Source organism: Jaculus jaculus, chromosome 12 (genome assembly GCF_020740685.1).
Source record: "Jaculus jaculus isolate mJacJac1 chromosome 12, mJacJac1.mat.Y.cur, whole genome shotgun sequence".
Taxonomy (NCBI): Eukaryota; Metazoa; Chordata; class Mammalia; order Rodentia; family Dipodidae; genus Jaculus; species Jaculus jaculus.
This window is the reverse complement of record NC_059113.1, coordinates 111,153,958-111,169,776: the sequence shown is the minus strand read 5'-3', so window position 1 is coordinate 111,169,776 and position 15,819 is coordinate 111,153,958. Positions and strand designations below refer to the sequence as shown.

The 15,819-nt window shown below is 35.9% G+C and overlaps 1 protein-coding gene across 1 annotated transcript in view; it reads left to right on the top strand.

Moving 5' to 3' along the window:
* Gpr149 (G protein-coupled receptor 149) overlaps positions 1-15,819 on the top strand; it is a 46,537-nt gene that overhangs the window by 8,875 nt on the left and 21,843 nt on the right. Inside the window, exon 3 of the mRNA XM_045131395.1 lies at positions 1,086-1,540. Coding sequence (XP_044987330.1) covers positions 1,086-1,540 — 455 coding nt within the window. The remainder of the gene's footprint in view (positions 1-1,085; positions 1,541-15,819) is intronic.

The window sequence follows — 15,819 nt, the reverse complement described above, 5'->3', positions numbered from 1 at the left end:
ATTTGCAAGCGTAGAGATGCAAACACGAGAGAGAGAGAGAGAGAATATGGGTGCTCTAGGGCCTCTAGCCACTGAGATGAACTCCAGATACATGCAGCACTTTGGGCATCTGGCTTTACATGAGTACTGGCAAATTGAACCCCAGTTGTTAGGATTTATAGACAAGTACCTTAACCACTGAGCAATCTCTCCAGTCCCTTTTACCATATTTAACTCATAAATTATATGTGTTTATGCTAAACTCATTTAATAATAAGATTTATAGACAATGTAAAGTGATTCAGCCCACATAAATGTGTGTGCACTTGCTTTTTAAGACAAATGTATTTGCAATGTACTTTCATAAGAAATGTACACATTGCTGAACATGGTGACACATACCCATAATCCCAGAATTGAGACAGAAGGTTAGAGAATTCAAAGCTAGCCTGAGAAAACTGGAAAATTCTACACCAGCCTGAGCTACAGAGTAAGACCCTAGCAAGAGAGAGGGGGTGAGAGAAAAATAGAGAGAATTTTTAAAGTTGGCAAGCTATATGCTATATGGCAGAAGCATGATCTAATGTTTAATATGTCCATTTATAGACATATAAATGTCATAAATATTATACACAAAGATTTTTAAATTAGTCTTATCTGTGCATCTTGTTTCTGCTAAATCCTTCATAATGTGAAGGCTATTAATTAATTTCTAGTAGAGTAGAATTTATAAATAGCTGTCATCCCCAAATAAAGACTTTTACAGAATTAGTGAACCTAAAATGCTAAAGCTAAATATATTTGATAACTTCCTAATTTATATTTGAATATTTGTTATGTAGTACCACTTTAAAGATCTAAAGTACCTGTCAGATTGTGTGCATTTCAAGTTCCTTGCTGTGGAAGAAAAATTAGGCTTAGATTACTAAGAGGGTTTGATTTTGGAAGGCATATGACTTTGTATAAGCTACAATAACTAATGGGAGAGGGTTTTAAACTCATAATAATCAGGTTTAATGCACTTCCTGTAGGTCAAACTGCTGTTTATATCTACCTGATATCCTAATTTTATAATATAATAAACTAAATTTATTTTTTTCCCTTAGCCAAGAGGAAAGGCTTTGAATTCAATCTGTCATTCCAACAAAGTTATGGAATTTATAAAATAGCACATTCAGATTACTCTAATGATTATCATGATGAAAATTCCATGTCCTATCCCAACCTGAAGACCTATGAATGTGAAACTACAAAAGAACCTCAAAGAAACAACCATAACATCTTCAACACCATTAAAGTAGAAATCAGCACCACGCCATTTGTGGACAGCGCCACAGGGACTGGCATCAACAAATGCACAAATACTGATACCACAGAGGTTGGACAAGACCCTGACAAAGAAAATGGGGCCATTTCTGACAAAACGGGAAGTGATATAAACTACATAGAGACAACCATTTTTGAAGGTGCAGAGAGAAGACTATCTCAGGAAGAGAATCAGAAACTAGACCTTACAGACTGGGAGTGGTGTAGAAGTAAATCAGAAAGAAACCCCCGTCAGGTACAGTAAAGGTTCTCCTTACTGTGAAATTAACAGAAAACTATATAGATGTGAAAAAATGATGAGCTTATCTTTCATTTATTCAAACACAATGGTGATTTCGCTTGCCTCAATTAATTCCCATTGTATTTCCTTTTTAAAGATGTTTTGAAGGACACTTTAGTTTTTTGTTTTTTTAGTTTTATATTGCCTTCAAAATTTATACATTTTATGGGCTAGAGAAATGGCTTAGTGGTTAAGGTGTTGTGGCTGCAAAGCCAAAGGATACAGGTTCGACTCTCCAGGACCCACGTAAGCCATGTAACAAGGGGGCACATGCATCTGGAGTTCGTTTGCAATGGCTGGAGGCCCTGGCATGCCCATTCATATTCTCTTCTCTTCTCTCTCTCTCTCTCCCTCTTTCTCTCTCTCAAATAAATAATTAAATAAATACATTTTAAAACTTTATACATTTTAGAGTCTGTAGACAGAGTTAAATGGAATCTTTAAAAAGCATAAAGCATTTTATTTTAAACTAAATTAATCTGTTTAAATCCAGACTACCCTGTCAGAGCTCAAGCTTCTAAACCAAGTGGTTAAATTAGTTAACTTGCAGATGTTATTTTCCTGTCTTTTTTTCTTAAAACACCTAACAAGTCCCCAAGAGAGATTTGTTTTTATATAAAGACAAGTATTTATTTAACTAGCAATGAGGAGGGTTGCCCATTCAACTATAACTAGATTGTATAACTGTCTTCCCAGAATTAGCCCCTCTAATACTCAGCCTAGAAAGAAAATAGATTTATTTCAAAACATGCACTGCTACATGTGCCATTCCTTTAAATATGAAAAGAAATCTCATAATGAATTTTAGAAACTAAAAGATTATTTTTGTTTTATTTTTTCAAGATAAGGTCTCACTCTACCCAGGCTGACCTGGAACTCTATGTAGTCTCAGGATGGCCTGGAAATCACAGCTGTCCTTCTACCACCATGACTGGCTGAAAGAATTTGCAAATAAATCCTTACTTACTTCTTCTAGATTCAAGACTGTTGGGAATAAGTTTTTCTTGCTTTATTCAACTTCCAGGGTGATATTTATAAGAGATTATTTTTTCTGAATTCTTATGTTTGATAATTATAGTTGCTTTTTTCCAGCATATTAATTTGATAGGGAGAAGCTAGCTTAATTTTTACATGATTTAATGAAAATCTTGGCCTAATTACATTTGGAGTCTGGAATCTTGTAACATAACTCCAGAAATATTCTGGGAATAAGCATTTATTAATTAAAAGCATCAATATATATCTCCAATAGTGAATATGATTATAATAATCTAAAATGTCTTTTCCCATTACATAAAGCTAATATAATTCTTATATCACTGTTTTAAAAGTACGAATAGTTAAATGGAATGTACAATGTATATGAGAAAACATGATTTCGCATATTGCTTAGTATTCAGGAATGTTAGGAAAATATCATTAAATATTTGCCATAAATTGAATAATACATAGAATAGTAAAGGCCAAAGAATAAAATGCTTCATATTTTTAGAACAATATACCTTCCCAGATAACAGAAATTCCTACATATTCATCATCAATTTGCTCCTGAATAATCTAAACTTTCTGGTTTTCTTGCAGTTAATAAATAAGTAATATTTATGATGGAGTGTGTGTGTGTTTATGTGTCCCCACAAAGTGCAGCTTACTTATGACTTATTCTGCTTACTTATGTACCATCCTCCTGCTTGGACCTTAGAGATTACAACTGCCAATGATCTAGTCTATGCTTATTTGTGGATATTTAATTACATGAATCTGTAATTCTAATGCAACATGATCTTCAATTTTTCTAAGTTTGATATTTCTCAAGATTTCATTGTACTGGAGATAGTCTGCTGGGCCTTTCTTATTGAAATTACTTCATTTGCTAAAATACATGTGTCATAGTATTAGAAATTACAATTTTAAGTATCACAACTTACAGTCCTTATTTAAAAATCATAGAGTTTGGAAAGATTAAGAAGTTACTGACATCTGAGATCTAAGAAAGAATCTAACTGTTTTCACATCAATCTATTTTTTCTTGATGATGAGTAAATACAATATTCCCAAAGCCCTCTTTAAATAAAAAATAAATAAAATGATACATAAAAAATTCAAAACTTTACTGAAGCTAGATATCTTTCAACCAAACAAATATGGTAATTGAATATTAATGTTTAATACATGTTATAGGCAAATAGTTTAGGAAATTTCTATAAAATACAAAATGGCAGAGAGAAAAATGACTAGTAACAATGTAATACAACATTCAAAACAAGTATAACTTTCGTCAGGCATGGTGGCACATGTCTTTAATACCAGCACTTGGAAGACAGAGGTAGAAAAATCACTGTGAGTTCAAGGCCACCCTGAGACCACATAGTGAATTGCTGGTCAGTCTGGGCTAGAGTAAAACCCTATCTCAATAAACCAAATTATATATACATATATGTATATATATATTAGCTAACATTAAATGAAATGTTATCATAAACTTTAAAACAAATAAGAAAGCCTGAAACCACAGGTTGAATTTTACATGATCTTACTCCTAGCAAAACTGTGAGTAAGTTCTTAAGGTTACCAAAATTTGATAAAATTTCAACATATTAAAATATTTTTAATTTTATTAAACATTCAATTGCAGAATACGCCATGTTAACAAAATATATTTAGGGCTGAAAAGCTTATGGGAACATTTCCTATGAATAAAAGTTTTAGCTCTTGCATATTCTTATGTAGTAGATATTACATAGGTATGGATGGTGACAGTGTGTTTCCTCTTACTTTTTTCTCCAAGTGCTTCATTGCTTTGAAAACAAGGTTAATATTAACTTATTTGGCTTATGTAGTGATGTAGTAAGATATAGTAAGGTTTAGAAGAAACTGAAGTTGCTGTATGTCACTTATTTATTGATTTTTATAGCTGAACTTTCAAACAGTTAAGCTCTGTAAGAATGAGAGTGTCAGATCAAGTTAATGTATAAAAATGGCTAGTAGAATGGACTTATTCAGTTTAAATATGATTCAATATAAAATATGAGTTAAGGTTGTTTGTAAGACTAAGGGTAAATAAAGCTGATAAGAACTCATTTTAATGTCATCTGAGAATCCATAAGTATTTTGTTTTTATTTTGTTCAAGATGGTTTGATGATTTTAAAATGGGTTTTCAAAGGAAAATATGTTTTCTCATTTATTAATAGAATTCCGTGTCAGTACTGGTTTCTATATTTTAATATGAATCATTAATCTTTATAGTAAACTACAGAAACTAAAGGTTAACAAGACTAATTTGTATTCTTTTAAAAAATTATATTTATGTATGTATGTATGTATGTATGTATGTATGTATATGTATGTATGTGAGAGAGAGGCAATATGAATGGGTATGCCAGGGCTTCCAGTCATGGCAAAATGAAATTCATATGCATGTATCCTGTGCATCTAGCTTACATGGGTCCTGGGGAATCAAACCTGGGTCCTTTGGCTTTGCAGGAAAGTTCCTTAACTGCTAAGCCATCTCTCCATCCCTAATTTCTATTTTTTAGACCAGAGCTTCTCAAATCTTAATGTACATGTAAGCCAAATGAAGATATTACAAAGATTGTAAGTTTGGGTGGGGCCCAAGATTTCGCATTGTTCATAAGATTCTAGGTGATTCTGGTACAAAAAGTCAAGATTTCAACCAAAATATACAGGATAAAAATTCCAAGGCTGATTTTAATGTACATTAAAAGTCAAAAACAGAAAATTTAAGAATCAGTATTTAAGATCAGATAAGTAAAGAATAGACAGAAATTTAAACACCATGACAAAATTGATCCTTTCCATTTAACATATTGCCTATAAAGTAAAATATGGCAGGAGAAAGTATCCCAATAGACATGTGTTCTTTTCCCTAACGAAGTATATATTCTCTTTTCCATTTTGAAAATGAGCTATTTGGGCTAGAGAGATAGATTGCTTAGTGGTTAAACCACTTGTCTACAAAGCCTAGGGACCCAGGTTCAAGACTTCAATACCCATGTAAAACAGATGCACAAAGTGGTACATGCATCTGGATTTTGTTTGCAGTGGCTGGAGGTCCTGGTTTGCCCATTCTCTCTATTCTCCTTTCTCTCTTTCCCTCTCTCTCTTTCCTTTTCTTTCTTTCTCTCAAACAAATAAATACTATTAAAAATAAAATAAGCGATTAAAAAGTTAGATGTATTCCCTAAGACATAGTTAGCTTAATAATTGTAGTTGCTCAAGCTTGTTTCTGAGAAATTATTGACATTTCTTTAATGGAAATAACCTTGCTCAAAAAAATCCACTTATCACCTCCCATTTGTAGCCTCTACCAAATCATCCTAGCATAAATTACTGTCATTTCCATAGGTATCTTTAGTTTTAACTTCTATTCATTTGAAGTTACTTCATTACTCAGTTTATAGACTGAAAAAATGTTGTTATATACTGTTTCCTTTAAATTATACATTTATTACATTATATCATTAAAATAATATCTAATTACTGTAGATAATTTAGAAAATGCTAATTCATTTCCTACCACCAGGCTCTACCCTACTTATATTTTGTCCTTATAAAATATTAGGTGCTCTCCTGGGTATTTACTTTTGGAAAAAAAATGCTACATGTACTATATGGAATCTGCATTTTTCTACTCAACAGAATATTTTCACCTCATTTAAGTGGACAAAGCCTGTTGTGTTATTATCTGGCATAGTTAAGAGTGAGTATTTGGAGTGTGGCTGAAAATTTACCAACAAATGTGAATCTATTATTACATGCTTAAAATTCTTGAAAATTAAGCTAAACTAATTCAGGCCTTTCATTAAGCATTTTTATTCTCACATCTTGTAACATTTGATCTAAACAAACTGCTCACTTTCTACAATTTCAGGGGGATTAGAATTGTGTCAAAGCTTATATGAAATCCTATAATTCACCTTAAAAATGTTTTTGTGGGGAGAGGTGGATGGGGCTGTCAGGGTCTCTTGCCACTGCAAGTGCTTGCCTTCTGGGATTACATGGATGGCAGGATTTAACACTGGGCCAGTGGGCTTTGCAAGTAAGCACATTTCACCACTAAGCAATCTCCCAAGCCCCTGATTCATTTTTAAGCAATAATTCTGATAATAGTCTCCAAAATAGCTCAGGACTTTAGGAGACCTTAATGTCTATGTGCTGAAATTGCCCAGCTATGGCTCAAATCCCTCCTCTTCATGCTTTTGTGTGGTTACATTCCATTTTATCTCAAGTGACTAAGAACTCTATATTTTTTTTTTAATTTTTTTTTATTATTTATTTATTTGAGAGCGACAGACATAGAGAGAAAGACAGATAGAGGGACAGAGAGAGAATGGGCGCGCCAGGGCTTCCAGCCTCTGCAAATGAACTCCAGACGCGTGCGCCCCCTTGTGCATCTGGGTAACGTGGGACCTGGGGAACCGAGCCTCGAACCGGGGTCCTTAGGCTTCACAGGCAAGCGCTTAACCGCTAAGCCATCTCTCCAGCCCAGAACTCTATATTTTTTAACTATTGTGAACTAACTTTTGAAGCATTTTAAACAGGTATGAAACAATGCATAATGTTCCAATATATTCTCCATTAAGATACCACTATTGTTGACAGGTTTACAAAACATCAACTTAGGAAGTTAATAGCTAATCTTATTTGAATTTTTCCAGTTGTGCCTGTTTTGAATATTATATTTCTTGGCAACTACTGATTTTCTTCCCTCTGCCATCATCTCTATGATGTTCATTTCAGGACAAGTCCTAATCCCTGATCACCTGTGTTTATTGCCATGTCTCTTGTCTCCTCCAGGCCATAGCAGCTCCTCAGTCTTCCTTGATCTTTCATGATTTGACCACTTCTGAAAACTACTAGCTAGCTACATTTCCTTTGTACTGGTTTAATTGTCAGGTGTCTTCTATTGATGAAACTGACATCATTGACTTTTAGCAAGAAAACTACAGACATACTTCCCTATCCTAGAATGTCATATTAAGTTACATCATATAGTCATATCTTATGATGGTTATATAAATGTTGGTCACATTGTAAAGGTGGTGTCTGGCAGATTTCTCCATGTTACATTTTTCTTTTGTAATTTTTATCTTGTGGATGGACACTTTAAAATTATGCAAATGATCAGTTTCATAGTCTCTTCTCCAACATATGTTAGCAGGCATTGTTCAATATTTCCTGTAGCTACTTTGTGGTGGTAATTTCCTTCTTCTATCATTGCCTATATATCCATTATTGAAATTAGATTATAAGGAAAATGTCTTTTGTCCTTCGTTTATATCAGTAGGGAATCATATATATTCTTTTTATCCATAGTATATAAACCATATAATTATTACATGTTGCTTCTTTTATCTTAGATTTAGTCATTAGAAACTCTTAGGTGTTGATTCCTTTACATCCAATAAGACACCATACTTCTTTTTAATATTTATTTACTTTCTGAACTCAAAATATAACCCATTTTTTATTAAGAACATACTTTTATGGGTACATCATGTGTTTATACCATCTTTTCTCTCCTACCTGGCCCCATTTCTCTGAGGATCCACCTCAGTGGAGCTACTGGTATTACCCATGGGGTTGTGGATTATGCATTCTAAGAGGAGCAGTCAGTTATTGGTAGGGGAGTGGGCAACAGCTCTGGGTATGATGTCCCAACCTGTAGCTCTTACAATCTTTCCAGCCCCTCTTCTGGAAAATTCCCTGAGCTATGGTAGGTGTGTTATAAATCTACTTCAGTGATAAGCTCTCAGTAATTTCTGGATCTCTGCTTTGGTAAGTGTTGAGTATCATCACTGTCTGTCTCCTTCACCCTGGTCCTGATTGTCAGGCATACCATGGAAGCAGCACTCTTGCTCATCTCCTCACTTCCTCTGTGATTTTACCTGGGCCTTGGCTGAAATGTGGCTTATCTCCTTGGGTCTCACTATCTTCATAAAAAGAAAAACAGATTGTCTAACAGAGAATTAAATCAGGATAGGTTAAATGGAATGAGCATTGTTAATTTAGGGAGATTTTGATGGATGTAGCCCTTCTTTTATCCAACAATTTGAGAGATCTTGTTACTGGAGACAATAATCTTGGTCTCCATTAGATTCTGACCTGGTTCCTACTTTCTATTTCCAGTTTATGGGTTCCTTTCCAGTGATCAGATCTCTTAGCCAATCAGAAGACCATTGGTTACCAACCAAGGCTGTGTGTCACCACTGCACCAGTGTTTGCATCTTGTCAGGCTGGTAGCTTAGACTGCTGCTTGCTCACACCACTGTTGGCCACCTTCCCCAAGTAGCTCATGAAGCTCTTTCCAGCACTAGTGGGCTAACCATCTGGACACTGGCTGTGTTCCACATTGTATCTGTGTCTCTTAGTGTTTTTTGTCAGCAATATATGGATTCTTCAGCAATAGGGTCTTACCTTTTACCTCAGCCAGGTAATCAAGTGCTTTGACAGAAACCTGTCTTTATTTAGGGACCTTATAGGTCTCTATAATGAACAGATCGATGTGGATAGCAACCAATTTCTGGTACTAGGAGATATAGGCCTTCAGCCCAACCTCTCCAGGGCTCTTCTTTCCAGACACTCGTCCCATACTCCTATTGAAGGTTGTCTTTTTTTCGATGTACAAGGAGAAAGGTTTCTATGGTACCAATTCATTTTGGGTTTAGTTTTGTATTTATTTCCCCCAACCTCTTTCCCCTGTCCCCAATCCCTTTCATCCCTATTATGTACACCTTGAGTTGACCATGAGATAGGCCAGCAACTGAAGCTGTTCCAAGTTAAGAACCACAGATGAGGGCTGGAGAGATGGCTTAGTGGTTGAGCACTTGCCTGTGAAGCCTAAGGACCCTGGTTCAAGAGTCGATTCCCCAGGACCCACATTAGCCAGATGCACAAGGGGACACATGTGTCTGGAGTTCGTTTGCAGTGGCTAGAAGCCCTGGTGCGCCCACTCTCCTCTCTCTGCCTCTTTCTCTGTCTGTCACTCTCAAATAAATAAATAAAAATTAAAAAATAAAGAACCGCAGATGAGTGAGAACATGTATTTTCCTCCTGCAATTGTGTGTGTTCCCTGAGTATTATCTGTTCCAAGACTGTCCATTTTCCTACCAATTTCAATGTATCACTTGGAAGGTGGTATTCAGTATCAAATTAGGGAACACACATGTGCCCATCATTACTGAAGTAACAAAACCTTAAACCACTTTCCTTTAACAGTAATGCTTATGGCTTTTTGGTGTGTGTGGATGTGGTGTTGGTGTGCATGTATGTGTGTATGCATCTCACATGGGTGGATGCACGAGGAGGTGGAAGTCAGATGTTGACATTAGGTATCTTCTTTTATCACTCTCCATTTTATTTACTGAGGCAGGGTTTCTCACTTGAACCTAAAAGTCACAAATTCATCTGGTCTAGCTAGCTAGCTTGTATTGCCCATCTCCACCTCTTATACACAGAGATTGCAGGTGGGCCTCAGTGCTCACCCAATGTTTTTGTAGATGCTAGGTATCCAAACTCGGATCTTCATGCTTACATAACAAGCACTTTATTTTCAGAGACATCTTCTCAGCCCTGCCTGTGCTTTTTAAGGATAGCAAAACTTAGCAAAAGTCAACATATTAAAATATTTTTTTGAACTTTTATAAAACTACTTGTATCTTTCTCCTCAATAGCTTTTCTTTGTGGAAGTTGTAATTATTCCTAAATACTCAATCCTTGTTTCCATTGTAAGTGAATTTATTATACCATTATATGCTCTAACTGGCTATTGTTCATGTAGTTTAAGGGTATTGATCTCTGCCTATTAATTTTTTATCTGCTACCTATTCAACAACTTGTTTAGTTTTTTTTTGTTGTTTGTTGTTTTTTTTTTTTTTTTTTTTTGATTTTTCGAGGTAGTGTCTTACTCCAGTCCAGGCTGACCTGGAATTCACTATGGAGTCTCAGGGTGGCCTCGAACTCAAGGCAATCCTCCTACCTCTGCCTCCCAAGTGCTGGGATTAAAGGCGTGCGCCACCACGCCCGGCTAACAATTTGTTTAGTTTTAACACCTAAGAATTTTCTATGTATATCTACTACAAACAGAGGTTGTTTTATTTCTTTTTCCTCAATTCCTATAGCACTGATTAACTACATTGACTGTTATTTCTAGACAATGACAAACAGTGGGGAAAGCTGTGAACATCCTTTATTTCTGGTGTTAGTGGAAAGATGTCTTTCTATTGAGGAAGATGCTGGATCTCAGTACTTGTAAACAGTAATTTTTACTTTTTTGAAATATTTTATTTTTCCTCTTTTTTGATTTATTTTTTTATTGACAACGTCCATAATTATAGACAATAACCCATGGTAATTCCACCCCTCCCCCCACTTTCCCCTTTGCAACTCCATTCTCCACCATACATTTTCCCCTTTCAATAAGTCTCTCTTTTATTTTGATAACATTATCTTTTCATCCTGTTATGATGGTCTTGTGTAGATATTATCAGACACTGTGAAGTCATGGATATCCAGGTCATTTTGTGTCTAGAGGAGCACGTTGTAAGGAGTCCTATCCTTCCTTTGGCTCTTACATTTCTTTCTGCCACCTTTTCCGCAATGGACCCTGAGCCTTGAAAGGTGTGATAGAGATGTTTCAGTGCTAAACATTCCTCTGTCACTTCTCAGCACTATGGTGACTTCTGAGTCATCCCAAGGTTACTGCCAACTTAAAAAAAGAAGCTCCTCTAACCAAAGGTAAAAGTAGCATTAATATGTGGGTATGAACATTAACAGAAGCACTTACTGGGCAGTTTGGTGGTCATAGCATATACATTTAGATAGATACCAGCAGAAGTTACCCCCTAGGGCTCATGAATAACCCTGTTGTAGGTTTTTAGTATCAGTCATGTATTCCCTCTGATAGAGCAGGCCTCCAGTCCAATTGGAGAGCAGTTGGTTTCCCCCATAACAATGCCACTATTTCACCCATTGACTCATTTGGCCTAGATAGCCAAATTTAAGGCTTGCAGTATCCACTGTTGAGTATCTCCATTGGTGATTTTTCTCTCTACCATAAAATTGCATATAGCATAACTTTTTCCAGTTTTCTGTCAGCTGGTCTACACAGAGGATGTTTTCAGCTTAGCTCCAGCAGGATTTCTCCATTACCTTTACAGCCCAAGTATGTGGAGTCTTCAGCAATAGGGTCTTACCATCTATTCCTGGTGGGAAACCAAGAGCCTTACCAATAGCCTGTAATGTTTTGGGGGCATCAGGGACCTTCCTGGCTAAGAACTCACTGGAAGGTATCCCATCCCTAGCACTGAAAATTTTCTAATAACAATCTATGGCTTCTGGATATTCCACTGTCCAAATAATTAGGTTGCCATATGATTTATTCATACCTTCTTAGATTTCAATTAGCCCTTCCCCCACCTTTCCTTTACTCAGTCTCTTCTGGCCTCACTTAGGCCTTTCCACTCCCATTAATCTCTTCTTCTACTTACATATATATACAATACCATCCCACTAATTCCCCCCTCCCTCCCTTTCTATTCCCTTTATATCTCCTTTCTAGCTTACTGGCCTCTGCTACTGAATTCATTTTCATAGAAGTACAATAATTTGCAGGTAGGATCCACATATGAGAGAAAACATGTGACATTTGGCTTTCTGGGCCTGGGTTACCTCAGGAGAAGGAGAAGAGAGTGGGAGGGGGGCAAATGCCTCTTGGAAACTTGATACTTTTCATATGAGATTCCAAGCATTTTGTTTGTTTGTTTGTTTTTTGAGGTGGAGTCTCACTTTGGTCCAGGCTGACCTGGAATTAACTATGTAGTCTCAGGGTGGCCGGGAACTCAGAGAGATCCTTGTACCTCTGCCTCCCAAGTGCTGTGATTAAAGGCGTGTACCAACATACCTGGCTGATTCTAAACATTTTTGCATAGTAATTTTCACTTAACGTTCACAGAGACTAAGTTGTAGATGCTATCACATTTACTTTTTTATTACTTTGGGGGGGACTCTTTTGAGACAAAGTTTCACTCTATACACAGGGTTCCCTGAACTGTGTAGACCAGTCTTGCCTTGAACACATGGTAATCCACCAGCCTCTGCCTCCCAAGTGCTGGGATTATAGGTGTGAGCCACCATGCCCAGCACTGTTACCAAGTTTTATAGATGTAAAACACTAAGGCTCAGAGCTAAAAGTCTCTCAGAGCATGGGAGCAATGTAAACAATGTGATTCCAGAGACAGTTCTTTTTTTTATTATTTTTTTTAATTTTTTTTAAAATTTATTTGAGAGTGACAGACACAGAAAGACAGATAGAGGGAGAGAGAGAGAATGGGTGTGCCAGGGCTTCCAGCCTCTGCAAACGAACTCCAGATGCGTGCGCCCCCTTGTGCATCTGGCTAACGTGGGACCTAGGGAACCAAGCCTCGAACCGGGGTCCTTAGGCTTCACAGGCAAGCGCTTAACCACTAAGCCATCTCTCCAGCCCGTCCAGAGACAGTTCTCATAGCACATGCACTTTGTTATTTCTAATAAAGCTTGCGAGTTAAATGATTTAGGGATTTATAAGCAAGTGATAAAAGCATGATGAAGAGTTGGAAGGTTATTATTAAGGAACTCTGAGAAGTGTTTGCTTTGAGAAAGAGGGTATGATTAGGAAAATACCTTGAAGTATTGACAGTTTGCCATCTCACATCTAATAGGTTGCTTCTTTATGCTAAATACTCTCTTGAGTGTGTGCTGACTTTCATAATGTTAATTTAACCTTTGTATTTGAAAAATAAATTAAGTTTGCCTAATTAATTTTAGCTAGAATCATCAGCATTAGCCCTCTTGCCATTCCTGCATCTGCCTTTTGGGTCTATCCAAATGAATTGTGCCATCTCTCACACTTGATATTAAATTAATGGATGGTTTTTAGCCAGTCTCACACATTGTATCATTTCCCATTATTTCAGCATTATTTTCAGAATTATTCATGATAAATTTACTTATAATAGCCCACAAACTTTTTAACTAGCTAAAAATCAGATTCAAATAAGGTATTCAAGTTGTCTTTAATACTTGAAGTAATTCAAAAATGGTTCTATGAGTTATACTCTTCTGAAAGATCCGTAAAAACAAATTCCTTTATTTGAAAGCCATATCACACTCATAATTCCTGATACATTTAAGCTCAGCTAACATTATCAAGCCCTTTTGCTCATTCTACTAAATGATAAAGCTCTCCATTTGGTACATTTATAATATTTTCTTTAAACCCTGTTATTTTCTCTCTGTTAAATTTTATCTTGGTCCTGCCCTTGGAGCCAGCCCTTTCATTTGATTATCTTCTAACATTATGGAATGCTTTCAGACACTTACTTGAAAAACTGAATTCTATACCACCATTTCCAAATTTGTCTCACCAATAAGTCTAATAACTTACTTTTAATATTTTTATCTAAAATGTTGTATAAAAAATTTAAGCAGAAAAAAATACTGATTTTCTAGAAGTAAAGAGTAAAACATCAGGAGCAATGGCTCAGCAGTTAAAGGTACTTTATTGAAAAGCCTAAGAGCCTGGGTTTGATTCCTCAGTACTTACATAAAGCCAGATGCACCAGTGACACATGCATCTGGAGTTGGATTGTGGTGGCAAGAGGCCCATTCTCATTCATTGTCTCCCAGGCCCACTTCATAGTTACCAAGTCAGAATCTTGGAAAGTGGGATCTGGCATTTGATGTTTCTTAAGCAAGGGCTCCCAATAAGTCACTCAATGTGGACACAACACGTTCATACTTTATAAATGAAAGTTATACGTAATGAGAAAAAGAGCACAAATTCTAATTATATCCCTTTCTCCTTACTTTTATTGGAGTCACATTTAGCACTGCATATAGGATGAGACATAATTTCATACCTTAAACTGAGCAAATGATGAAAACTAAGTGGGATTCACTTTACTGAATCTCCTTTCACACTGCCAAGTTAATCGAGTAGCAATTATGAGCTTCTCTGAACAAATGATACTATCTCCTCTGAGTCAATTCCCACATTGGTGAGATGAGTCACTGTATTTTCATTATTTAAGATCCAGGAGTACATACAGAAATGATTGAGCCTCAAACTTGTTATGTCATCCAAATTCCAATGCTAGTAATTATTCTATTTACTTCATTTTCTTTTATCATTATAAGACTGCTGTTCTTTCTAAATTGTACAGAAGCTTCCTGTTCTCAGCTCTGTATACTAGTAGACAATATTGGTTGCATTTGAAATACAGATAGAAGTAATTCTTGGGAATAATCTGTTTGGCAGCCTTTAGAAGAGTCATTTATATAAGCAAGCAAATATCAGAAGCAGATAAAATCCACACAATTGCAATGACTCCATAAAGCAACTGTCTTCTTCAATGAGAATTGTTAAAAGTTAAGTTCCTGGGATGGAGAGGTAGCTTAGCAGTTAAGGCACTTGCCTGCAAAGCCAAAGGCCCCCTGTTCAGTTTCCCAGGACCCACATAAGCCAGATGCACAAGGGGCCACATGCGTCTGGAATTCATTTGCAGTGGCTGGAAGCCCTGGCACACCCATTCTCTCTCTTTCTCTCTCTCTGTCTCTGTCTCTGTCTCCTGCTCTTTCTCTCTGTTAAATAAATAACTAAATAAAAATAAATTTTAAAAAGTTAAGTTCCTTTCCTTTAAAACTCTTTTAAAAAGCCTTGATCAGAACAATGTCTTTTTTACCTTTCCCTAATAATTAATTTAGATGTTATTTGTGTGGCACTTAACAGTGCATGTAAACATTTTCAGATGTACTACCTAATCTTATCCTTTCTTTTACTAATCAAAGATTATTCCTTCTGACTTAGTAGATAAAGATCATTATCTCAAAGCAGTGACAATTGAGTCTGAGGATAAAAAGTATTTGTCCTTACACAATTTATGCATATAATAAATTTTTGTTATTACACCATTTACAAATATTAACATGGACACCATTCTTTGTCACCACTTAATTATCATAAGCACTTTAATTTTTATAATATGCACAGGCAACCTACAACTGCAAGTGACAATTTGAACTATAGTTAACCTTTCATAAACTGATGAGTAAGACATACATGAAATCCACTTTGTAGTGACATGATTTCATTATTTTGAGTCACATAATAACTTTTAAATACTCAATTTTCTATGCTGGTCATAATGTATGGGATACATACAGAACATTCTTTGACTGA